Here is a 27,820-nt window from a genome sequence, read left to right on the forward strand (position 1 = left end):
ATGAAAACAAAGTAAAGACTGCTATATACAATTGGCTGTGAATTTTTTTTTTGTTTTATTTTATTATTATTAAATTATTTAGACTAGTACTTTAACATTAGAGAGTTGAATTATTTAAAAGTTTTTTTAGAAAAATTATGTCTTGAAAATCACGATTTGTCATGATTTTCGACTTTTTTCGTTTCTGTCGATGAAAGTTTTTTTAAAAAGTCATTAAATCCCATGCATTTTTCTATTACAGCAGATTATAATTCACCCAACATTTTTTGAGCTCCTCAGCACAAATAACCACGAAAAAATAGAGATATAAAGCTGGAGTCTTTTTATACTCCGCGTCCGTGGTTTTTAATGCATATATACCCAGCCGGCGCAATGCGTGTCAAATAAAACCGTAAATTCCTTACACGTGTTAAAAACTTTATAAATAACACAGGCTTAACTTAAAATTATATTATTTTAGAACTTGTTTGTTATAAATAAACAGGTTCTTAACTCGTGTTAAAAGCTTAGTTATTTAGAGTTACAGAAATTACTGCAAACGTAATCAACGGAGTTTTTATAGGTTATATAAGTTACTATAATAATTTAAGAAGTAAGACAATTAAGATATTTAGTGACTTTCATAAAGGGTAGTTTTGGCGTATAAGATTTTGGAGCCATCTTTATAGGGAATAAATGAACGAAAACAATGTCGATCTCCATTGATACCAGAATGTTTTTACCTTTCTTCTTAATTAATAAAATACGACGGATAATTTTTTAGATAGAAAGCAATTGTATAAAATGATTAATAGACCATTGCTTATGAACAAGCTGCACTTTTTATGAATTACGGATCAGAATATATAAATTTAGACAGTACCTTTTTCTTGCCTTAAAACTAAAATGAAAGGCAGAAAGACGTTTTTCTACTCAAAACTTTCTTGGATTCTACAAGTATCTTCAATTACCTCTTCAACTAGAAAAGACTCAATACACCCTTCTATCACTTCATCTATTTTATAAAAGTATACTTTAAATATAAGAGAATGCAGTTTAGAACAGAAAAATTGATGCAGGTATTAAAAATTGAATGCAGTTTTGAAAAAATAAATTGCAACTGAAAAGACTGACAGAAAAGTTGTGACTGTTAAAACGAATTTTGTTTAACTTGGCGTTAACGTTGCTTGTTAGTTATGAAAATCTTATGGAGTACAAATTTGTCTTGTTGCAGTTTTGTTTAAAAAAGATTCCACATATATTTTAATTTGAAATGTTAGTTTCAAGAATATTACTTTTGAAATGTTGGTTTTAAAAAACTGTTGATATTTCCTTTCATTTTTATTATTTATACAAGACTTCCATGAAGCAAAGGAAAAAATATCATAATTTCAAAAATGACATACTCAAAGTAAAAAAGTCTAAATTTCTATGTCTTGCTAAACTAAATTTATTTCAGTACGCCTTGCTTTTAAAAAAATGTTGAAAAAAAAATTCTGAAATAAAGGAAACAAACTTTCAAATCACATTTGTGCAATGTTTTGTTTTCACATGTAAAATTTTCATCACTATCTTAACTATCCCTTTACAAAAATGCCTTTTTTTTTGCTTAATGCATCTTTATATTGTTAAAGAAAACCGAATCTATTATACTAACTTCTTCAGATCACAAAAAGTTTAACGCAACAAGTAATATTATTTGCGCAATGGAAAGAAAAATTTATATTGTTCCTAAAAATAACATAATATATATTTTCAAAAAGAAAACTAAATGCAACAAAATGTGATTAAAAAATTATTATACTAAAATTATAATATAAACAATAAGGAGGAGTGTGTTGAAGCAAAGAAAACAATTTTCTGTTTTTACAATCTATTTACAGTAATTAGTACAGTGATTAACCATTAGGCAAACAAGGCATTTGCCTTGGGCACCAAGTGTTTGGGGGCACCACAAGTCCTCAAGAAATATTTTTTTTAAACAAATTTAAGTCCAGAAACAACTGAAAATAGAACAAGTGCTATGAAAATGAAGAAATACGTTATAATAAAAATTCACATTCAAGTTTGGTAAAATCTTGAATGTTTAAAAATTAATCTGTGAATGAGCTGGTTTTTTCTATTTAGCTTTTTTTTTAAACTAATTATTTTTTTCGTGCTTTAATGACTTTAACGACTTCAATTGAGGATATTTTTTTATTAACAACGTGAAACTATTATTAAAGCTGTTTTATCATTTGTTTTATCATTTTTATTGATTCTGATATTAAGGAATTATTTATAGGAGCTTACACCTTAAAATTGTTGTTTTTTAGCATTATTTTGCATTACTTTTTTTATTTTTATGTAAATTACATTTTCGTTTTATATCATTTAATCATTTTTATTTACATCTTTTCACATACTTTTTGTATGTGAAAAAGATGTAAATAAAAATGATTAAATGATATTTTCAGATCCCAAAATGAAACGTGTTCAGTTAAGTGGTGCACAAAAAAGAAAACAAGCTAAAGAAAAATAGCACACTATTTCTGTTGTGAAAGCTACGAGCAGAAAATTAACAAGTTATTTAGTTTTAGATCAGCAACAGGCAAAAAAGGATTTTACTGACACTATCAGCCCTCTTGATAAGTCTACTATAGGCTGTTCTGCAAATCCAGACACTGCAATAGAGCTTGATAATGAAATTTGTTGTAAGTGTAACCCTCTTCAATCTGCTGAAGATGATGATAAAGATGCAGATGATAAAGATGATAATGTTAAAATTAATCAAGCAATAGATCCAGGACTGTGGATTGACTTTTCCACTTATGATGTGGCTTACTGGGTTGACATGGGCCTACTAACTGTCAGCATCATTTTGGTCCCTTTGATAAATCTTGCCATATTTATGCTGGAGGAAAAATAACAAGATGTTGTTCCCAAAAACTTTTCTATGGCACAAAAGCGAATGGTGAGCAGTACAGGAGAGAGTAGTTATTGTATTCACCATCCACGGGATCTGTGTACTGCTTTGTTTGTAAACTTTTTTCATCTACAGGTTCCACAAATTTTGCTGGTAAAAATGGGTTCAGTGACTGAAAAAATAACATTTATGTTGATAATCACGAACAAAGCGCTTCTCATAAAAACTGCATGTTAGTATACCTAACTCGTCGACAAGGCTCCGGTTTACAACAAAAGCTAGAAGAGCAAATAAATGAAGATAGTTACTGGGAACATGTTTTGAGGCGAGCAATAGTGGTTATTAGCACTATGGTCTGGCTTTCAGAGGAACAAATGAAAAGTTTGGATCTTTAAAAAATGGAAATTATTTAGGGCTGCTAGAGTTGGTCAGTCAGTTTGATCCATTTTTAGCATCACACATTGCGAAATATAGAAATTCTGGAAAGGGAAATCCTTCTTATTTATCCAAAACTATATATGAAGAACTTATTGAAATTATGTCCAAAAAAGTCCGTGAAGTAATTGTGAATGAAGTAAAGGTTTCCGGTTATTTCAGCTTGTCAGTGGACTCAACACCCGATATTTCACATATAGATCAGTGAAGCGTTGTTCTTCGATATGTAGCAGATGGAGAGCCCATTGAACGCTTTTTGACTTTCTTGGAGTTGCAAAATCACACTGGTGAAGATATGGCTAAGCAAGTGCTGCAGTACTTACGTGAAGTTTGCAATATAAATTTTTCGAAATGCAGAGGTCAATTCTACGATAATGTAGCTAATATTTCCGGGTGCTACAAGGACATGCAAAAAAAAAATTGTAGAGGAAAATGAGTTTGCTATATACATACCCTGTGCTGCCCATTCCCTAAATCTTGAAGGCAGAAGTGTCGTTGACTCCTGTTTAGAGGCAGTAAACTTCTTTCATACAATACAACTAATCTATACTTTTTTCTCAGCTTCAACCAACAGATGGAAGATTCTGAAAGGATGCCTTGTGAATGCAACGCTGGTAAAGTCTCTTTCCGATACCAGATGGGATGCACATACTGTTGCAACTGAAGCTATCCTAAAGTCTCATCCTCAGATTTTAAAAGCATTAGAATGTATACCAGAAGAGAAGCAGAAAACATTGCAAAGAAGATGCAAGAATTAGAATTTGCTTTCATGCTTGTTTTTTGGAAAGAGATATTACAGCATTTTCACAGGGTTAGTCAGGCTCTCCAAAAAGAGCATGTGAACATAAAAAACGTGTGCTGATTTGTATTCTTCACTAGCAGATCACTTGCATAAATCTAGGAATGAATTTGAAAGATTAGAAGAAGCTGCAAAATTATACCAAGTAATAGTTAGAGAAAATATTGAGTGTGCCTTTCCAAATGTTGAAATCGCCTTCCGCATATTTTTAACATTAATGGTTACTAACTGTTCAACTGAACGTTCTTTTTCTCAGTTGAAACGTACAAAAAATCCAAATAGATCAGCAATGAAACAAGAAAGGCTCGATTCCTTATCTCTGCTCATGATTTAGACAGATATGTTGCGCAAAATTAACTTTGACGATATACTAAAAGACTTTGGTAGATGTAAATCTAGAAAAAAAAACTTTAAAATGTAAATGACAATATCTTTTTGATTTTTTCATCTAATAAAAAATACAGTTTGTCTATTATTATTTCAAAATTTATTATCTATTAATTTTAATACATATTTGTTAACAACTGTTTTCTTTGCATAATATTGAACATACCAGCGGTCACAGTCAGCGAAAAATTAGGGGCCCCAGGCAGAAGGGGCACCGATGTGGGTTTGTGCCTTGGGCACTAAAAAGGCTTAATCCGGCCCTGAATATATACAAAGAGATTTAACAGAAATAAATGTTAACATTGAGAAAATATATGCTGCTGATCCTATTGAATATATAGATTACAAAAAAATTTAGCAAAATTTAGATGCATGGCTAAACAAAAGAAATTAAAAAAACTGTTGATTTTTTTGTTGTTTACAAGAAATATTGATAATCTCAATAAAGGTAAGATTTTTCAAAAAGTGTCACTAAAAATGCTATTCATGCATTAATACTAAATATTCTAAAATATAAAATACACAAAAGTGCTATTCATGCATTAATTACTAAATAATGCTATTTATACATAATACACAAATAACAGGAGGAGTTTCTTGACGATTTAGATGGTTAACAATATCCAGTGTTGTTTTATGTTATTTTCATTTTTATCTATTGAAAGTTGTTGGTTCTTTATTCTGTTTAAATCTAACTTACCACTTTTTGCATTAACTTTTATGAATACTATACTGAATTACTGAGACTGCGGGCTAACATAAGTTAATGAGTTGAAGTTTTATCTTATTCTGAGTTTCAATTTTCACAAAAAATGTATCCGTTTATCCAATATATGGAAATTGAGAAGATTTGACTAAAACAAAGTACTATTCGGATTTCGAAAAAAGTAATATGGAATAGTATTCCATATTACTTTTTTCAAGTCTTATCTCTTTTTTTTTGTATTAACGTTCTTTTAACATAAATATAAAGAACAAAACCACTTTATAGTGTTAATATCTTTGTAATACTAGTTATTTCAACAAAAAAATCCAATATTCGTTGTTTACAAAAGCTAAAACAATGAAAAACGTTTTATGATTAATTAAACAAAACTGCCATTTTGTTTATTTATGCCCTATTTGAAAGTCATATACTAAAACCGTACGCTGTGAAAGTCCCTAATTAATAATAAATATGATAATTATCTCATAACAGCACCTACTAAACGGCAGATTTTGTGCACATATTATGAGTTCATTTTTTGAAAACTTAGAAACTTACAAAAACATTTTTTTATTTCTTAAGTTCAAATATTATTAAATGTTGTAAATTAGTTTCAAATATAAATAATTTAACTTGAATTTCAAATATAAATAATTTAAGCTGAATATTATATACTTAATATTATTTAATAAATTTATAATTCAAATGATTTGTATTTGTTAGCTGTTATAAAAATATAATAATCCTATTCTCGCAATAACTTAAGTTATATATTTAGTTATGTATATGTCGCATGTATCGATGGTCAAGAGCATAAAGGTAATACGTCTAACATTTTATGGTTTTGAGTTATTGTGCGTATTTCATTCAGTAAGAGATAAGGATATTATGGTACAATTATGCTTAACAGTCGACCAATCGGAAGATATTTAACAAAACAAATAGGTAATATGTCTATATCAACGTTATATAATGAGCATAAAAGTAATATGTCAAATGTATCTTTTGTGCACCGGATTTTTCTCACTTCTTCATGTGGATAAAAGTAATATGTCCGATATGCCTTTTGTGCACAAGAAATTATAAACGAACATGTGCATCAATTGCCGTGCACTATGGCAATATGTCCGATATCCTTTTATGCACAAGAAATTCATAACGAACACGCGCTTTCATTGCGGTGCACTATGGTAATATGTCACGTTTTCGCGGCAAACAGACTGTTGGTATTGCCATAATATGGCAATACCAACAGCTAGTATATAGTATAATAGTATATCATATTATGATATACTATTCCGTACTAATAAGCGTTTCCGCATTCATTTATACATCTATTATTTACATCAAATTAATAATAAAGAACTTTTAAATGAATTGAAATGATTAAATAATTGCAATTTCATTATTTGAAAATAAAGTCAATATATTGTAGCTGTTTTGACCGTTTTTCGAGAATTTGTCTGTTATATGAAGTGCTCTTTGAGAACAAAGATGGCGGTTATTTTTTTCATAGCTAGAAACACTGATCATTTAAAACGTCAGTTTTAATGAAAGCAAGCAAACGTCGTGTCGTGGTGTTTTTAAAAGTATTGGAGTTATTTTGCTTGGTTTTGTTACTTTTTATTAAGATAAACGTGCTATATTAAGATAAACGTGCTGTATTGAGATAAACGTGCTATATTGAGATAAACGTGCTATATTGAGATAAATGTGCTATATTAAGATAAACGTGCTATATTGCTATATTAAGATAAACGTGCTATATTAAGATAAACGTGCTATATTGAGAGTAATTTGAAAGAAACATTATAAGTGGTACTTTTTGTGAACTTTTTGAACTGTTAATAAAAATTCTTAGGTTGTGTAGTTTAGGTTTACATATTAGTTTATTTTATCATAGTTTATTTTAGTGTAGTATAATTTATTTTTACTATTTTTGTGTTATATTAGTATTAGAGCAAAAACTCAACAATGTTTCCTAATCAAAGTACAAGAAGCAAGTTAATTTTTGAAATGTTAAATAAACCAAAAGATGCCACCATTGTACAACCACGTGTTGGTACAAGTTTGGAAACAAGTAAAAATATTCTTAATAGTTTCTAACTTTATATTATGCAGTATCATCATGACATTTTTAAATTATACAACTCTTGTTTTTTAGGTTTCCTTCCTAATGTTGAAATTCAGTATTTGGATCATAAGATGAAAGAAATGTTTCCTTCAGAGTTTGTGAATGTGATACCTAATAAAATGGTATGGAAAATTGAGAATAATGTTGACAACTCAGAAACACCAACTGAGGGCGATTTCAGCGTTACAAGTTAGAGCGTCTCTGATAGAGTTCCAGTCAATACAGGCTTAGGTATTTATATTTTACAATAACACTTCAAAATTATTTCCAAATATTCAATACAACTCACAATCAAGGCAAATCTAACTTTTTTTTATTTTTAACCACTGGTATTAATGAATATCTTACATCCACGACAAAAAATATATCTCTGTCAAATGAAGATATTAATTCCCATGCAATCTCAGGTAATTTATACACTGCTTATAATTATTTAAAAAAGTCAAAGCAACACCTTTTCAAGTCGAATATAACTTTTTTATTTATTTATAGGCACTGTAAACGATGGTATACTCATGTGTACACAAGAAAATGTATCTACATCTACGTCATCAGAATGTTTGCCTGTGTCAAGCTATGATTCATCTAACACTTCAGGTACTTTAATTATTAGTAATGCAAATAAAAATGAAACAACTTTGTTGAAATTAGCAAACATAAAATAACTATGCGTGTTTTTCCAGTGTACATAAGGAACAGTCCTCCAGATCCTTCCAAGGGGAAAAGAAATGTCAGAAGAGATAATATAGAAGCTGGAAAGCCTTACGTGAATAAAAAAGGAACTTTAATAGCTGAGAAAATACCCGCAGATAATCTGATAGACTGAAATTGCAAATTTCAATGCGTAGCAAATATATCACACGATATGAGAAGACTTTTATGCACTCAATATTATGCATTGGCTGATGGAAGTGCTCAAAAATCCTTTATCTGTTCTCTAGTTGTGGAGAAAAATACAATTTCAAGACGGAGGCAAAGAAGTGAAGAGGTAGAAAAAACACATTCTATTGCAAGGTCTAACTTTTTGCAAGTAAAGGACATGAATATACATGTGCGTCTAAAATTTTTATGTGACACCTTCAAATTTAGTACCAAAATTGTATTTAACACTTTGAAATACAAAACGAATGGGATGTATGTAGGGAAAGATGGGAGAAAAGGGAAACCAGAACCAAACGGTACACCTGAGAGTATTATTTTGGGAATCAAAGAGCATATCGATAGCTTCCCAAGAATTGAGTCACGCTACTCTCGACGGGACACTAAAAAACGTTATTGGATTCCAGCCTAGATATTTCCATCATGTTCAGGCTCTATAAAGAAGAATTCTGTCCTAAAAACAGTATGCAGGTAGCAAGCTATGATAAATATAAGCAAGTGTTCAATAATTATAATCCTCCATTGGCATTTTACTGCCCCAATAAGGACCAATGCACTAAGTGCAATATTTATAAAGATTTGCTTAACAAATCATCCCACGAAGAGGAACATGCCTTTCATAAAAGGAGGGAACTAGAGGCTTTGCAATCAAAAGAGGCCTATAAAAAGAAAGCTAAAACAGATAAAGGCTTTCGGGCCATAATATAACAAATCCCACATGCCGGTTATGCTGTCAACAAATTTGCTGTGGAAAAAATCGATTTAAAGTTTAAGGAGCCTGGGCACCTTTATTTAGAGGCAGATTCATTCAACAATAGAACGAGCAAAAAAGCATAATAAAATCTATAGCGTGAATGAATGGAGACTGTTGATGGAATTAGCCAGGCGAAATCCAGGGCCATACATGACAAATGTCATGCATTATAATGATTTTTATGATGTAAAAGAGCTCTATAAAAATAACGTTTTTAATGTGAATATTGATAATACTGGGGAACCAGTACAGTGGCTGAAAATCAAGTGGATTCAGTTTCAAAAATCAGATCCCAATTTGATTTTTTATAAAAATGACCTTTGGGATGAAGATTTCAAAATAATTAATGTGTTATCAAATCGGAGGAGTTGAAGAAGTCGCTCCTGGAATAATCCAGTACCCAGAAAATACGACTGTTACCATTGTTATAGCTGCAATACATACTATAAGTATTGTTGGGAAGGTAATTGGGGGTAACTGTTAGATAGGATTGTAGAATACGCTGAATGTTCCTTTTCTCGAATGTATCGAGACGGAACATTTAGCTTAAAATTTAACCGACAAAATTCGAGAAGTGGTTCACACGCAAAATAATTATTTGTGATCACACTTAGGTAAATTAGTGTTTATGCCAACGTATGTGCCAATCTAATAAGTTGTGAGACATGTCGTTGAGTAGATATTATTTAAATAATTAAACCAAACTATAGAAAGATACCCCTTCATCTATGCACTCTTAAACTAAAATAACTAAAACAAGGTATGCTTTAAGCTATGTAGCCTATATAGCTTAAAGCATATTATTATTACATTTTAGATTTAGAATTGTACAGTTCCTAATACCTACTGGTTCACTATGTATTATTACATTTTAGATTTAGAATTGTACAGTTCTTAGTAGCTATTGGTTCATTTATGTTAAAATATACCTATATTATAGGTATATTTTAACATAAATGAACCAGTAGGTACTAGGAACTGTACAATTCTAAATCTAACATGTAATAATAATATGTTCTGTGATCTATTGTATGAACTATAAATTAATGTAGTTGTACAAAATTCTAGGATTTAGTTTCATTCAATCCATTTTATTTTATTCTATTATCAAAGAGAATTTGATATCAAATGGAAGATTAATTATATAAAATGTATGATGCACACAGGGAATATGTCCATATCTAGGACTTCATTTGTGCACAATGGTAATATGTCCACACAGGTCGTCAAATTAACATATATTGTATTAAAATATGTAAAACAGATGAAAATAAAATAGTTTAAATCAAGACATAATTAATTGAAGAATGCATTGAGTTAAAAATCATGACAATTTAAAAATATCTTGAACTTTTTAGAATTATCAAACTTTCAAATTTAGATTTCTTAAAACAATGGTTTGTGGACGTATTCCCTTTGTGCTCTTGACCATCGATATGATCATATTATGTTCATATATATATGAACATGTATAATAACTCTTACCATATGTGTATATGTAAATATATATATATATATATATATATATATATATATATATATATATATATATATATATAAAATATATAATATAAATAAAATATATAATATATGTAATGTATACAATATATATAATATATAATATATATAATATATAATATATGTAATATATAGTTTATATATAGAGAATAAATATATATAATAGGGTAACAGGAGGCATTTAGCCCCATGTTTTCAAGTACTTTTCTTTTCTCTCTTTGAAATAAATAAATAAATATTAAATTCAAACTAGAAATACTTTTTAGTTATAAACAACATATATTTTTATATGTACAAAAGCTTTATCCAGCAAAACTTACAGTCATATAGTGAAAAAAAAAGCTAAAAAGTTACAACTAACGCTGACTCAAATTTTAAAAAATGGGGCCAATAAGCTCCACTATATAAAACATATTTTTACATCATATTCAGGCACTTCTCACAGATCCAGTCCATGGCTTCACTATCAGCTCTGTCTAGAATTTCTGTGCAATTTAACATGGTACCAAACATCACGTAAGTCACAGGACACCCATTCTTATCTTTGACCTCTGTGAATAATGCTAACAGGAAAAAAGACCTCTTTGGTCTCTTTTCCTGTAGCATTTTCTTTTTTACTGCTTTTCTCAGCCACTTTAAACATTCATCAGCTGTAAGGCTTTCTCCGTATCGAAACCTGATGGTTCTAACCGACCTACCATATCCAGAAATTTTCTTCAAAAAATCTTCATTAAATTACTTTTCTGAAATTGAAGTCGGGAATAGTTTCTGTAGTCTTTCTGCAGGTGCTGAAGATAAAGGTGATGATTCTGTTGATGATGCTGCAGATGACTATGATATTGCTAGCAATAAACATACTAGTGATGTTGAGGCAGAAGCATTGTGAGCATTAGTGCTGAAAAGTACATTTAATAGTGCTTGGATTCCTGGTTAGCAGACATCTGCTTACATATGACAGAATTGAAGGCATATGTCATTGCCTGGCTAGTTGCATAGATTTTCCTGCCTCCTTTCTTATGCTCCAACCATTCTGCTAAATAAAGGGGGTAATAAGCTCCATTATCTAAATCTATATATAAAGAAAAATTTAAACTATTTCTACAAATACATAATTTTCTTTTCAATTTAAACTATATCTGTGTAAAGTTTATAAAATTAAAACATGAACTTTATTTATCTGAGCAATGTTACTTGATTGTTTGAATCACCTTTTTAAACAGTTGGCATTAACAGGGGGCATTAAGCCTGCTAATTAAAACAGTTATTTTAATAAACTAGTTAAACTAATTAATATTCAATAAAATAGCTTCTGTTAGAAATGCTATCCATTTAAAATCTTAAATAAAAATTTAGTATTAAAGTGAATTTTAGAGCTATTTATAAACTCTTTAACATTCATTCAACTGCCATTTTACTTTGCTAAAATTTTTACCTTCATTTGCTCTACAAATATCAGTATTTTAACTCAATGATACATACAATGATGATATACAGATATGATAGAGAAGTGTGTATGTTATCCTTCTGAACCGGATAGACCTGTCATTTAAATGATTACAGATTGCACAGAACCTGACGTACAATGGTTTTCATTTCCGCTACAAAAAGTGAAACATTTTAGTGGTACTAATGTTTTGATTTTGATAAAAAATATATACTTTCTATTAAAATGTTTAAGTTATTTTTCATAACAATTTTATTTATACTTCTAAAATCATGTTTATAGAAGAACCAAATACGTAATACATAACAAAGAGAACTGCAAATAATTTAATTTTTTTAATAATTTAATTAATTTAATTAAACAATAATTTAATTTTTAAACAAAATAATTTAATTATTTTGTTTACAGATTCTTTAGTGGAACTTGAAAATTCATATAATGTAACTACTGAAGAAGACACTGAGAATATAGTTTGCAATGATTTAAATATTTATAACAGTGGTGTATCTTTTATAGATTTTTAAAGAGTATTTTCATAATCTTTTAACAGACATCTCCGGCCCTATATTATTATAGCATTAAGAGCAGATATTCTCTTATATAATTTCTCTTAGGTTTTTTAAGTTTACCTTCCCAAAGCTACCAGAACAGGGTGTAAGCCAGGAATAAAATTTTATGTCCATTTGCTTTGATTGAGAAAAAATAATCCTTCCCATTAAAAAATAATCTATAAAAAAACCTCACATTAATGGTTTTTGTTTAACTATTTTGTATTTATTTATTGAGCATTTCCCAGTGGGCACAGGACGTAAAAAATTGAACGTTTTGGACGTCTTTTGAACGTTCAAAAGACCTCTTATTTAGGTCCTGTGCCCACTGGGTTATTTGAAAACGTTTTTTCAAGGTAAAAAACAAGAAGGATGGTTGGTTAAATCAAATTTACCCAAAAAAAAATCAAAAACTGAACATAAATGAAGAAGCTGTTGACAATTCATCTGGTGAGTTTTCACACAATAAGGATATACATTTTATTTTAAATAATGATAAAACATCACTTAAAAATAAAGAAGACAAAATAAATAATTATCTTCCTGGCAAGAATTAGGAAACTTTCAGCAAAAAGTTTTGTTTTGTTTAAGCGACCTTAAAGAAAAAATGCAACTAATCGAAAAACAACAATCAAAGATTCTTTCATTTTTATCAAAAAGTGACAATGAAGATGCAGATGATTTCGAACAAATGACTACCACCGAAGAACTTATGGTACTAGAAAAAAAATTAGTTGACAAAAAAAAATTAAACTAATGCTTTAGAGGAAGGTAGAAGTTTATTATGTAAGTTTAAAAAAAAAAATGAACTAATGCTTTAGAGGAAGGTAGAAGTTTAATATGTAAGTTTATGAGTGAGAATGTTCGTTCTATAAATGGAATTGTGTCATGCAAGTTTCAAATAAATATAAATGCTATATATAGTAATAATGTACTATTAAAGTCATATTCGGAACATTTGTCTTTTGCCCATCATCTTAAAACTTTGTATTCATTATTACTCAGATCAATATCTGTAAATCCGGAAAGTTCTAGAACATTTAATGACGTTAGAGATTTAATAGCTTTAATAGTTTTTACCAATAATAATTGTAAATATGTTTTTGCGGTGATTTATGACGGTGTTTTGAAGGATGTTTTAGGAAAAGCATAGAGTATATATATTGAGGAAAAATTTGTAAATAGCAGAGTTTTAGTTAGGAGAAAAGATTATCGTTTATTGATTTAATTTATCTGTTTATTGATTTGTTGATTATGAGAAAAAACTACAAGCTAACCGGGCATGGAACCAAGTATGAGATTATTTGATATGTTTGAAACGTATGATGGCACTTCAAATGCTGCTGTTTGGATTCAACGAACGAAAGTGATTGCTGAAATTCAGAACTTAAAGCTTGAACTACTTTTTCCGATTCTTCTCAGAGAAGCTGCTTATGCAGTGTACGATGCTTTAACCGCGGAAGATAAAAAAGATGTTGTGGAAGTCGAACGTGTGTTATTAGCGGCGTTTTCTGTAGATGCCTATACTGCATATGAACTGTTTACAAAACGAAAATTATGTGACGGAGAAAAAGCCGACGTGTTTTTGGCTGATTTAAGACGATTAGCCTATCTTGCTAAATTATCAGAGGAGTCTGTGCGTTTGGCGTTTGTTGTGGGTTTGCCAGAAGTTTTATCATCAAGATTTCGAGCCGTAATGGACCCGATTGATATAATGTTACCCAGAGTGAGAGCTGCTTTGAACTGTGCAAATGTGATTGACAGTGACGCTGTTGGCGCTGTATCTAGACGCCATGCTACAAAAACCGCGTTAGTGTGTTACAACTGCAAAGGTTTGAATCACATTGCAAAGAATTGTTTGCTTGCGAAGAACTTGTCACCGAAGACTGTTAGATGTTTTAAATGTGGTGAGGAAGGACACATTGCATCGAAATACCGGAAGCACTGTATTGGTACAATGTCTCAGCCGACAAAAATGGTGCAAGTCCGATGGACAAAATATTCAGTTATACCATTGGTGTGAAAGGATTGGGAAAAGAGAACTTCCCTGCGCAAAATGTCACGAACAAGAGGTTTCGAATCGGCGATAAAGTCTGGCTGAAACCACCAAATGCGAGGTGCTATACAAAGTGGCAACCAGCTACGATAACTCGGAATGCGAGAAACAAATCGTAGAAGTGAACGGCATTCCGCGTCATGTGAAACACGTTAGACCTCGAAATGATACTCAGTCCTGCATTATCCCTGATGTGGAAATAGAGATGAATACTGAAACTGGTCTAGAGAACGCTAAAAATCAAGGAGAGCAAGTTAAAGATGTATTAGAGACGAACAAGGAAAATGTCGAAGCTGAAGATAGACCCCAAGAAATCGACATGCTATTGCGACGGAGTGGTCGGGAACGGCGCATGCCTTCGAAATACTTTGATTGCTATTTGGATGATCCGTAAGGATCAAGGAGGAGTGTAATTCCGGAAAGTTCTAGAACATTTAATGACGTTAGAGATTTAATAGCTTTAATTGTTTTTACCAATAATAATTGTAAATATGTTTTTGCGGTGATTTATGACGGTGTTTTGAAGGATGTTTTAGGAAAAGCATAGAGTATATATATTGAGGAAAAATTTGTAAATAGCAGAGTTTTAGTTAGGAGAAAAGATTATCGTTTATTGATTTAATTTATCTGTTTATTGATTTGTTGATTACGAGAAAAAACTACAATATCCAATGCTTGCAATTCCTCAGAAAAAGAAAGCAAACGAGTTATTTGAGTGGCTTAAACAGGCAGGAAAACGTTTTAGTATACGACCACCATGTTAGGCTGTCAAACTATTAATTAATGATTTTAGTTATAATAATAATAAAAGCATTAAATACTTATTACTTAGTTTTTATTGTACTTACTTTATTTTAATAAGCAAACTTACTAAAAATAACAATTATTAACATATGTTGATAATTAATATATATGTATAGATATAATATATGAGTCATATAACTCATGCGTTACTTATAATAAGAGAAAATGCGCATTTAAAACCTTATCAAACAGAGAAAAATTTAAATCTGACACGTTTAAATAATTAGCTTAAACGCATAATATGAGCATAATTAAAACTTATTTTTAGTCGTGAAAAAAACTCTCAAAAACACGTTGCAAGCACTAAACAGAATTAGGTTTTTAACTCGTGAGAAAAGTTTACAAAATCACCGCGTCCGTCGCTTATTTAAAACTTGGTTTTACGCGTGAAAAAACTCTTTAAAAAAAATTCCTAACGCTAATTAAAATAAGGTTTCTAAAAAGTGAGAAAACTAAACAAAATTATCGAGTCGACCACGTGTCGCTCACTGGTTTTCAACACGTAAATGTAACTTAATGTGCCGGCTGTGTATACATCATGTATAATGCATATGAAATCTTTTCTAATTTTTTTAAATTGATTAACTTTTTTTTTTTTACTAATACAACTGACATAAAAAAATAAAATAAAAATATTCTTCTAAAACGATCTTTAATCTCAAGCTAATTTTAATCTCAGACCATGTTTTCAACAACATTTAATACAGATATGGTAACCGGAACATGATGGGTGTTTTCTAGTAAAGATTGTTAAAGGTGTCTATTTTACAAAACAGCGTAACTTTTTTTAAGAACATTATGGTCAAAGATGGTATTTGACGTTGCATTATATTCCATTGACAGAAAAAAAAGTGCAATACAATATAGCTTCGTTGACAACAATGGTTCAGTGTATGTGAACTGCAGATCACTAAGAAGTTGCACGAATTAATTTAAAAAATAAATTTTTTAACCTATTTCTTTGTCTTCCATATTGCTCCCGCTATTGTAATCCTAACCTTATAGATTTTCAATCTACAATAAAAAAACAAGATTGAGAAAGATATCACGCATTAAGCAGTAGTTTTTCTTTACCCGTTTGTAGTTCGTGGTTCAAAAGAATATTTGTATTTATTTCATTTATTTATTTATTTATTTTATTTTAAGATTTTATTTTTATTATTTCTTGGAGTTTTTTTTAGAAGACAAAGAAAATAACTCCATCACTGATGGTTGTACAATATTTGGAAATCTTACGATCATTATCATTTGGTTTTTGTGGCTGATTTAGGGTTTACAATCAAGAATCATTGAGAAATTTTTTACCAATGAGTCTTTTTAAACTTTTTTTACTAAAGACCAGATTTTGATTTTAATCCCATTTGTTTGCAGTTGTAATCAGTTTATTTTATTATATTAATATATTATATTGTGTTCAAAAAGATTATCGTATTTCAAATCTTTACTTTGTACTTTATGTTTGTTCACAATTGAATCCAACACCAACAATCCGTTAGAAAAAGTAAAGGAATGCGTATCTCTGTTAAGTTAACCATAGTCATAAGAATAGCACAATTTTTATGACTATGAATTTACGGAGTATTTCGTTACCAATAGCAACAAAATTAAAAGAGTAAAATTATTTTACGGGTTTCTTTAAAACTCTATAAATTCGACGGATCAAAATTGTTTTGGGGGAATTTTTTTTGTTCAGTTTTTAAAATGTTGTCAGTTTGTGTGTAAAAAAATGATTTTATGGAATATGAGACGTTAAAATCTTATCAGTAGCTGTGAATATGCAAGCAAATCATGACATTAATTAGAACATTTTTAAAAGGTACTGGCAAAGTTATTCCTACTAAGCCTTAGTACAGACTTCTGACATGGAATAAACTCCAAAAATTTATAAGTTTATATTTATGTCAAATAAGAATGCTTTGAAAAAAAATTGCGATGATTGGAGTCTGGAAACAAAAATACCCTAAAGTTTTGGCTACAACTGCCCCAAACAAGAGAGCAACAAATTGATAAAAGATTATTTGTACTATTCTTAAACAAATTTATATTCATTGATAAATTTTAAATTTCATACAATATTCTCTTTTTGTTCAAAAATTGATTATTCAAAATTTGACCCCCCCCCCCCTCCTTCCTCAATTTAAGGGGGTTACAAATTTTGTAAGGTAACTTTTGAACGCTAAGAGATTACTTAGAATTTATTGATGAATATAACTTTATTTAAGAATAGTACAAAAAATATTTTATTAATTTGTTGCTCTCACGTTTGGGGCAGTTGTGGCCAAAGTTTTAGGGTTTTTTTTCTCCTTGACTCCAATCATCGCAATTTTTTGCAAAACATCCTTATTTTGAAACATCATTATTTTGAGGTATAATAAATAAATTTTTGGAGTTTGTTACATGTCCAGAAATTAGCTATCTCAAGCATCAAAAAATGCTGGATCCACCCCAATAGTACTTATGTAACAATACTAGAATTAAAATGCAGTTATACTATGTAATAGTACTATAAAAAAATGTAACTTTCATGTTGATTTATAGGATGTTATGTTTTTATTTATTAATACTATTAATTTTATTTTATTTATGACTTAGTTTCTAAATTGTATTAAAATTGAAAACTATAAATTAGGGGTAAAGAAAAAACAAAAGTATAAATGTTAAAAAATAGAAATATAAAGAAATGTAATTACATATGGCTTTTTCAAATTACTTTAAAATGTTGTATTTTAGACATGTATCATGTGATATCAGACTGTAAGTTTGAATCTGTTGTCAAATTTAAAAAAATTTTATTCGTACTTGTATTTGATTTGACAAGTGTATTTATCTTGTTTAGATTTATCATTATTTTACCTTATATGATTATGTGTCGATGCATGTGGAAATTAAGTAATCAGTCAGGCATTAGATAAGGTGATTTTTGTTACATTTATTTTATAATTTAGTTTTTATTAAATATATTATTTTCGTTGTTACATTAAAGTTCTATCTTTAGAAAATTATATCAGAAGCTATTAAAATAAAAATTTCCATTAGAAATTTAGTAATAAAAAATTAGCAAAAAAAGTTTCTTTATGAGCTGTGAGTTTAATTAAATTTATGTTCTGATTTTGCATTATGTATACCATCTAAGTTCTGTATTTGCTTTATATACTTTATGTTATGTATTTTATCTTTAAGAAATTGACAACAGCTGAAATTAAAGTGCGAACAGATGTACGAATAACAACTGTATCACAAACTAATGCTTGGTTTGAACCTTAAATGTATACATATATACATGTGTATATTTTATATAAATGAAGAAAACTGTATAATAGCACATTTGAAAAATATTTTGATTGTAATAGAAAGTTTATATACAGTATTACAAATATTTGATTAGTTTTCACTTTTTAGTTAAAGCGTTTATGTAACCTGCTTAAAAATTGAGCAATATAGGTCTTCCAACCATACCAGTTGTATATAATTGATAGACTTTGTTTGGTGTTAGTTGTTATTACTTTTTAATGTTAAGAATCAATGTGTATTAATGTAAAATATCATAATAAAATAATCCCAATATTTAAAAGTATAAGAATTATTTTTTTATATCAAAATTTTATCGTGCCTTTTTTCTTCTCAATTTTAATTAAATATTTTTTATTTAACTTATCTTATTTTTTGATACACTAGCGTATTAACTCCTTTATTTAAACAGTTCTTTGCACTTAATTAATAAATCTTAAATTAAAAATCTAACTTTAACGAAATATCAGCGGATTTTAATTCGTTAAAAACCTAATCTGTTAATCCGTAAAATTAGTCGATGCAATAACGACGGGTTGATCTGTTACCCAATCCTTTGTAAATAACGGATTTTTTTTGAAATGCAATAAATGCGTCTTCTATATGTACTAACACTAACTCTTTTTTTATTTTCACTACCAATATTTGGGTCTTCTAATAGTATTGTATACAAGCGTAGAATTCGGTAACAAATTCAACGCTCTTTTCGTGTGAAGATAGAAATGCTGATGTATTATTTCAATCGCTGCATTCATTCCGTGTGTGACGAATAATAAATTTTGGTAAAACAAACAGCAGCCGCTGTTTAGTAAGTTGATATTTCTATTATGTTCTATTTCTTTTTAAACACTTTAAACTTTTCATCTTTGATAACTGCTTTCTTAAGCTGATTCAGAAAGCATACCATGGTATGCTTTTTGAATGACCCGTACCTATTGATACTGATAGGTACGGGTTTTTAAAAAAATATTTTTTTTAGAAAAAAAAGTGTGAAAATATATTATTGCATATTAAGTTAAATTAAATTAAATAAGAAATATATTAAGTTATATAACTACATATTAAGTTTTGTAAAATAAAAGTTTTCATATACTTTTCTTTTAACTAAATTTTTGATTTTTTTTTAATTTAAAATATTTTTTTCGAGTTTATTTAAAATTACTTACTTTAAGTAAATTTTAAAATTACGTACTTTAAGTATATTTTGGTAAAAATTACCAAAAATTAGTTAAAGTACTTAAGTATGCTTTTAAGTTCATTCATTATACCGTTGTAGTACACACTTAAATCCAGTTCTGAAAAGTTTTTTTTGCATGAAAAAATGTAAAAAAAAAAGTGTTTTAAAATGTAAAAGTTCTGAAACAGGAAAGTAAAAAATCCTCTTTTTTGAAATAATAATCAAAGTATAGTTAAATAAAGAGAAATACTTTAAAAATGAATTGTTATGATAATTTACATTTTTTCACACGTTAAACAACGTTTGAGTTTGTGATACCCAAAATATATAACAAAATAACAAAAATATATAACAAAATTGATCAAATGCACTATAAACGTGACATTTTTTGTCATTTGTGTGTGAGTATTGATTGCAAATAAGGGAAAAACTCAAAATAGGACCTTTCGTTTTGACATTTTTGCTAATCCACTGTGCGGTCGTTTTAGTTTTTTCAAGTTTAAATATAAATTTAGCTTAATTTGAAAAAAACTCGTTGAAATCGTTGTTTTTTTAAACTAATATAATGCCCTCGTTTTCATAAGTTTACTACTTTTATATTTTTTCTCATTTAAATAACTCTTTATTAAACCTTGCATAAAAATTTCTACAAATACATCTGTTAATATGTTAATATTAAAAATATTTAAAAAAATAATTTAAACATTAAAAAAGCAACATACTCTGAAGTCATTGAGATGTACATAGCCACACATAAAAGGTTTAAAACGAAGAAGACAACAGTCTAAAAACAAATTTTTGAAGTAAGTTTTTTAGGCAAAAATATTTCAAAATTTTTCTGTGTGTGTTTGTATATATATATGCATATATATATATATATATATATATATATATATATATATATATATATATATATATATATATATATATGCATATATATATATATATATATATATATGCATATATATATACAAACACACACAGCGCCTAACATACTCGATTCCATCACTACTAAATAGCATAAACTTTGGTTCATCAGAAAAAAGGACTTTTGACCAGTCATTAACTGACCAACTAATATGATTTGTTGCAAACTTTATTTTGGTTTTTAAATTTCTTGCAGATATTAAAGGTTTCTTAACTGGAAGACGGCCATACATATTATTTTGTTGTAATCGACGATTAGTTGTATCGACACTACGTTTAGTTGCATCGACGCAGTTTGTGTCATGAAACTGATGCTTAAATGAATTATATTCGACAGCAGTTTTGCGAGGATTTTTTTTGGAATAACTTACTAACAATCTATGAGACTTTTAATTGTAACTTTAGGTCTTGCAGAGCAAAGTTTGCTTTCAATAGTCTTGCACAGACGAAATCTTTTCATATGACTTATTTCTGGATTAGAAACAGTACAAAGTTCTGAAATCTGCCTGTTAGTCATTTTATTTCCCACAGCTTTCATAATTAATGCCTTTATTTCTTTTGAAACTTCCTTAGCTTTTCCCATGCTTTTAAAATATTGCTAAGTAATTGAATTATAAAGTTTTACAAACATTAACTTTGAAATACCTTCTTTTTTTTTTATTTCATTTTATTTTTTTTAAATTTATTTTTGTTCCATAAAATACATTTTCGTGATTACATAATAAAGATTCGTTAAGATTGAATATACATATAAATATAAAAAAATCACAAACATAAATAATAAACAAACTTCTGTAATACGAACTGTAAGAAGAACGCGGGAAACTTGCAGAAGACCAAAATCAAGTCTTATCATCAAGAACCGCTTTACATTGTCATACATTGTCATACAAGAGTTTATATAAGAAGCTAGCAGTGAACAAATTTAGAAAAAATCAGTAAGTAAATTTTTATACTTTAAAATATTCTTTTTGATAGTTTTTTTAAAGCCATTTAAGTTTTCAAGGCTAATAATATTTTGATTAAGTAATAAAAACTTGTTCCAGATATGAGGTGCACGATAAGTAATTTTAAATTGCTCAAGCTTAGTTTTGCATGAAGGCTCTAAAAGGGTACTATTTGTGCGCAACAGGTATTTATACTTTTGTTTATAAAGACTATAGAAAATTAAAGGAGTTTTTGGCATTTTACTATTATACATAAGACTTAGAACATTATATATATTTAGTTCAAACAATGTTAGTAAAGACATCTGTTCAAAAATAGGCTTTGTGTGTTCTTTTTTATTTTTAAAATTAATTACTCGTATAGCATGCTTCTGTTTACGATAGAGAGGTTCTAGTTTGCTTTTATAGGTACTACCCCATGCTGTATTACCGTAATTTAAATAACTTTGAACAAAGCTATAGTAGATTTGTTTAAGTAGCGGCTTTTTCAATAAATGGCGTGATCGGTATATTATTCCGATACTTTTAGATATTTTACTACCTAAATAGGCGATATGTTTATTCCAATTTAGATTTTCGTCAATAAAAACACCTAAAAATTTAGTAACATTATCCCTACTTCTTTCTCTATTTTCAATAAACAATTTTGGAAGAGAAGATTCGACTTCTTTTTTTTTATAAGAAAGATGAAATAAAGAAAAGTTCGTTTTACTTGAGTTAATATAAAGTTTATTTGTCCTAAACCATCCAATAATTTTTTCTAATTCTTGATTCATTTCTACGCACAGTTCGTTTATAATTTTTCCGGAGATAAAAAAGTTGCTATCATCAACAAACATTATAGTTGAAATTCTTTTTGATGCTTGATAGAGATCGTTAACATAGATTAAAAAAAGCAAAGGCCCAAGTATTGAACCCTGAGGAACACCACACTTTGATATAGAAGGATTAGAGAGTTTATTATCTCCATAGTATATAGATTGCACACGTTTGTCTAAGTAGCTTTCTATCCATTTGTTCGTTCTACCCCTTATGCCATACATGTTAAGCTTTGATAATAATGTTTTGTGGTTGACTGTATCAAAAGCCTTAGAGAGAATCTATGAATACACCTAATGTAACTTCTCCGTTTGTAAAAGAGTTTTTTATATCATCAACTAGGTGAAGGATTGCGCGTTCAGTTGATGTATTTTTTTGAAAGCCGAATTGCTTGGAGTAAATAAAATTATTTTCTTTAAAAAAAGTATATACTCTATTGTGCATAATTCTCTCAAGTATCTTAGAGAATGTAGAAAGTATTGATATTGGTCTGTAATTGCCTATTTCACTTGTATCACCTGATTTAAAAATAGGTTTTACTTTCGCAGTTTTCAGTTTTTCAGGAAAGATACCTTCCTCTTAGGAGTGTTTAAATTTTTTAAATAAAGGAACTTTAAGCTCGTTTTGGCAGTTAATTATAATGTTGCTATTGATATCGTCGATTCCAGTTGCTTTGTTTTTTTTAGGCTTTTAAAAGCATTGTTAAATTCTAACATGGTTAGTTTTTCGTTATTCAATTCATTTTTATTATGATCTAAATATTTATCAAAAGATTTATTTACACTAGGAACTTGGGATGCAAGTTTAGATCCTATATTAACAAAGAAGTTGTTAAACTCATTTGCAATGACGTTTTCATCATCAATTGTTTTGTGGTTGATTTTTATTGTTTTAGGAAAGCACGGTTTGTTAATTTTTGGTTTACCAATAATTTCATTTAATAATTGCCATGTTTTCCTAGAATCTGTTTGACACTTTTCAAGTAGTTTATTATAATAATTAGCTTTAGCGGCTTTTTTAATTTTCTCAAAGAGACTTGCATAACTCTTATATTCCGATTTTGTTTTATCGCATTTTTTTTTAAGGTACTTTTCATATAATCGTTGTTTCCGCTTAGATGATTTTTTAAGACCTTTACTCAACTAAGGTGAATTTGTCTTTAAATTTAATTGTTTACTACTATGGGGAAGTGTTTATCATAAAGAAATAAAAAAATATCTATAAACGTATTATACATTAAATTGGTATCATTTGAGGATTCTAAATTTGACCAGTCAATATTGGCTAACTCACTTTTAAAGTTAACCTGACTATCCAAAGAAAAATGCCGCCATGTGATTGTTTTTTTTAAATTTATTTTAATTTTATTTGAGTTATTTATTGAAATAAATATCGGAAAGTGATCCGATATAGATGTTTTAATTACTTCTTTCTTTAAGGAGATTTCAGATAAAGAATTTGTTAGTATATTATCTATTAGTGTTGCCGAATTTTTTGTAATTCGGGTTGGTTTATTTATAAGAGGAATTACACCAAATCGAAATAAATTATTGTAAAAACTTTGTGTTTCTTTATTGTTTTCATAATTTAGAGCATTAAGATTAAAATCTTAATAATAAATTTTTTTTTTCTTGTAAGCTTTTCAAAATAATATTTTGAAGATGATTGGAGAATATTTCTTTTGATGTTTGTGGCGGTTTATAACAGCTTGATATTAAGGTATTTTTAGAATCATTGTTAATGATTTCAATAGAAACAAATTCCCTGTCGTAATCAGATGTGCATAGGTCGTTTCGTAATTTATACCGCAAACTATTTTTGATGTAAATTACAACACCCCCGCCTCTTTTTTTCGATTTCCTCTGCAAATGCACTCCTTCATAGTTATTTAATTAAAAAAGCGTGCTTTCGTTAAATTCGTTATCAGTTAACCATGTTTCGCTTAAACAAATAATATTAAAAATAAAATTGCTTTCCACTAAGAATTTTTCAAAGTTTTCAAAATTTGCTTTAGCACTTCTAATATTAAGATGAATTAGAGAAAGGCTCTCATAAGGTTTAACATCTTTTAAATACTTATTTATTTCATCTGGAAACATGTAAGGTGTTTCCATATTCATTAATGAAAAGTTATCAATAAAGTTTTTGTCAAGGTCATATTTATCAAAAGTGTTTTGATCATTTGTTTTAAAAACCTTGTCTAAAATGTTTTCAAAAAGACTTTCGTATTCAAACGTTTTCGGATTCATTTTAAAGGGTTTCGTTATTGATATATTATCAGTAAAAATATTCAAAAAATAAATAAAAATTAAATAAACCGTAAATAAAATAAGTAAAAAAATTACTTTTTATTTGTCTTCCACTCGCGTACAATAAGCTTGTCGTATGATATGTAAGCAAATTTTCCCAATTTTCTTTCAATTTTCATTTTTTCACGCAATTCCTTTCTTATTTTATTCGTCTCCATGCAGTAATCTTCGTTAATATATATTTTTTCCTTTTAACTTTGAGGTATTACTTAAAATTTCCTCCTTATCTTTAAAGTCCAATAATTTCAGAACAATTGTTCTGTTCTCTTTTACACCTTTTTTACCAGCTCTATGTGCTCTTTCAATTTTTACATTTTCTACACCCATGTACTCATTAAATATTTCTTTTACTTTAAGTTCGCTTTCCAGCCAGGTAGACAAAGTAGAAAAAAATATTTTAGAGAACGCTAAAAAAGTATCAACACTGGCAATAGAAGTTAAAGAAATAAAGGTTAGTCTAAATTTTCATGAGGAACTTATTGAAAAAAAAATAAAAAATGCGTCAGAAATTTTTATAAAAAATAAATCTAACCATAATGAAATACACAATAACAACACTGACCTCAAAAAAATTAACAGTAAGCTAAGAGAAATTGAAGATAGAACAAGGAGGAACAATCTAAGAATTGACGGAATTAAAGAAGATGATAATAACAATAACAACACTGACCTCAAAAAAATTAACAGTAAGCTAAGAGAAATTGAAGATAGAACAAGGAGGAACAATCTAAGAATTGACGGAATTAAAGAAGATGATAATTGAGGTCAGTGTTGTTATTGTTATTATCATCTTCTTTAATTCCGTCAATTCTTAGATTGTTCCTCCTTGTTCTATCTTCAATTTCTCTTAGCTTACTGTTAATTTTTTTGAGGTCAGTGTTGTTATTGTGTATTTCATTATGGTTAGATTTATTTTTTATAAAAATATCTGACGCATTTTTTATTTTTTTTTCAATAAGTTCCTCATGAAAATTTAGACTAACCTTTATTTCTTTAACTTCTATTGCCAGTGTTGATACTTTTTTAGCGTTCTCTAAAATATTTTTTTCTACTTTGTCTAATCTTTCGTTTAAGATTTTGGTGTTTGCACTAACGATACTTATAAAGTTGCTTTCTTGTTGCTTTAGCGCAGCTTCCGTCTCCACTTTGTAGTTTGTAAACAAGTCTTGAATCATTTTTTTAATTTTAACAAGTGTAACTGCCATAATATCAATAATATTTATTACCACTATTAATTTAAAATTTTTTTGTTAATATATATAAAAAAATTTTTGTCCTAAATTATTATTATTTTTTTTATTATTATTATAATTTCTTTTTTCTTTGTAAATTTTCAACTTGCAAAAACACATCCGCTCGTTACAATAACCACGAACGAAAAAAAAAAAAAAAAAAATATCAAAGCTTAACATGTTTTGCATAAGGGGTAGAACGAACAAATGGATAGAAAGCTACTTAGACAAACGTGTGCAATCTATATACTATGGAGAAAATAAACTCTCTAATCCTTCTATATTAAAGTGTGGTGTTCCTCAGGGTTCAATACTTGGGCCTTTGCTTTTTTTAATCTATGTTAACGATCTCTATCGAGCATCAAAAAGAATTTCAACTATAATGTTTGCTATATATATATAGATATAGATAAATAGATATATATATATATATATATAGATATATATATATAGATAGATATAGATATCTATATATATACATATATATATATATATATATATATATATATATATATATATATATATATATATATATATATATATATATATATATATATATATATATATATATATATACACATATATATATATCTATATATATATATATATATATAGATATATTTATTTATTTATATACACAAATAGTATTTTTATTATAAAATATACTTTAAAGTCAATAAAACTCACCAGTATTTTACCTTGAAGGTTTTGAGCAGATACAAGTAAACCAGCAGCTTCAACTATTGCAAAGTATGTTGTTTTCTCCAATAAAACTACATCATTATCATCTTCTTCATACTTGAAATAATTCTTATGTTCGACTATGTTTTTCCTGCGCGTATATCGCAGAAAAAGTTTAATAGCGCGATATATAAGTATTAGTGAAATTCCTCCAATGTATAAAATTATAGAAATACCAATGTAATATTTCCATAATCTGTTTTCAGCAAGTTTTGAGGGATCGCAAATCATTTTAAAATATACTTTTAAGTAAATTTATCTATAAATCTACGTTATTTATCCTCTAGAGTCTAGTTAAATCACCCATTAACCGCACCAACATTGAGAAAAAAATCTGCCACTCAGAAAATATATAATTATGAATAGATAATTAAGAGCATTTAAATATATATTTTGAGCTGTCGACATTAAAACTAAGTTTTTATACTAACTTTTAAATTATTTATTCAACAAAGAATTCAGGGTAAAGAGTAAAAGTCTTTAATTTTGTTGTTGATTCAATAAAGCTAAAAATGAACTACCGTGATTTTATTTCGATTCAATGAAAACTATCAAGAATATTCTAATCAAGATCGGAATAACCCAGTGGGTATGCGTCGTCCGGAAGACGTCCATTGGACATCTCACGGACGTCCGACGGACGCTTACCAGACGACGCATGCAAACTGGGATGGAAAGGCAGACCGGACGCGTAGTTTTCAACTTTGTTTTTATATTATCATTTTATAGCAATATCTAATAGAAACATTTTACAAATTTTAGTAATATTTTCAAAAGTTTTAAAAGCTTGTGAGGCTTTTTTAACTTTATATATATATATACTTTTTCTTAGCAACAACAATTTATTACGTCACAGTTCAAAAGCACAATTAATAGTATTATAACAGAATTCTAAACACTGCGCCACAGCAGCTTTTAAACTTGACTGTCTATTTTTTGGTGCTACAAAAAAGTTAATTTGGAATTACCTGTTTCCCTATTAAAATGCGAATTAATTAAATAAGTAAATAAATATTAGTTACTGTAATACCG

The 27,820-nt window shown here is 28.3% G+C and overlaps 1 protein-coding gene across 2 annotated transcripts in view; it reads right to left on the reverse strand.

Moving 5' to 3' along the window:
- LOC105848876 (calcium-activated potassium channel subunit alpha-1) overlaps window positions 1–27,111 on the reverse strand; it is a 108,370-nt gene extending 81,259 nt beyond the window's left edge. The window contains exons 1-2 of one of the 2 annotated variants that reach the window (XM_065795296.1): window positions 26,735–27,111; window positions 20,536–20,597 (exon numbers count right to left, since the gene is read on the reverse strand). In XM_065795296.1, the coding sequence (XP_065651368.1) occupies window positions 20,536–20,597; window positions 26,735–27,019 (347 nt within the window). In that variant the 5' untranslated portion in view covers window positions 27,020–27,111. The remainder of the gene's footprint in view (window positions 1–20,535; window positions 20,598–26,734) is intronic. The other variant, XM_065795297.1, reaches the window with a different exon arrangement.
- Window positions 27,112–27,820: the final 709 nt, after the last annotated feature.

This window comes from Hydra vulgaris, chromosome 04 (assembly GCF_038396675.1).
Source record: "Hydra vulgaris chromosome 04, alternate assembly HydraT2T_AEP".
NCBI lineage: Eukaryota > Metazoa > Cnidaria > Hydrozoa > Anthoathecata > Hydridae > Hydra > Hydra vulgaris.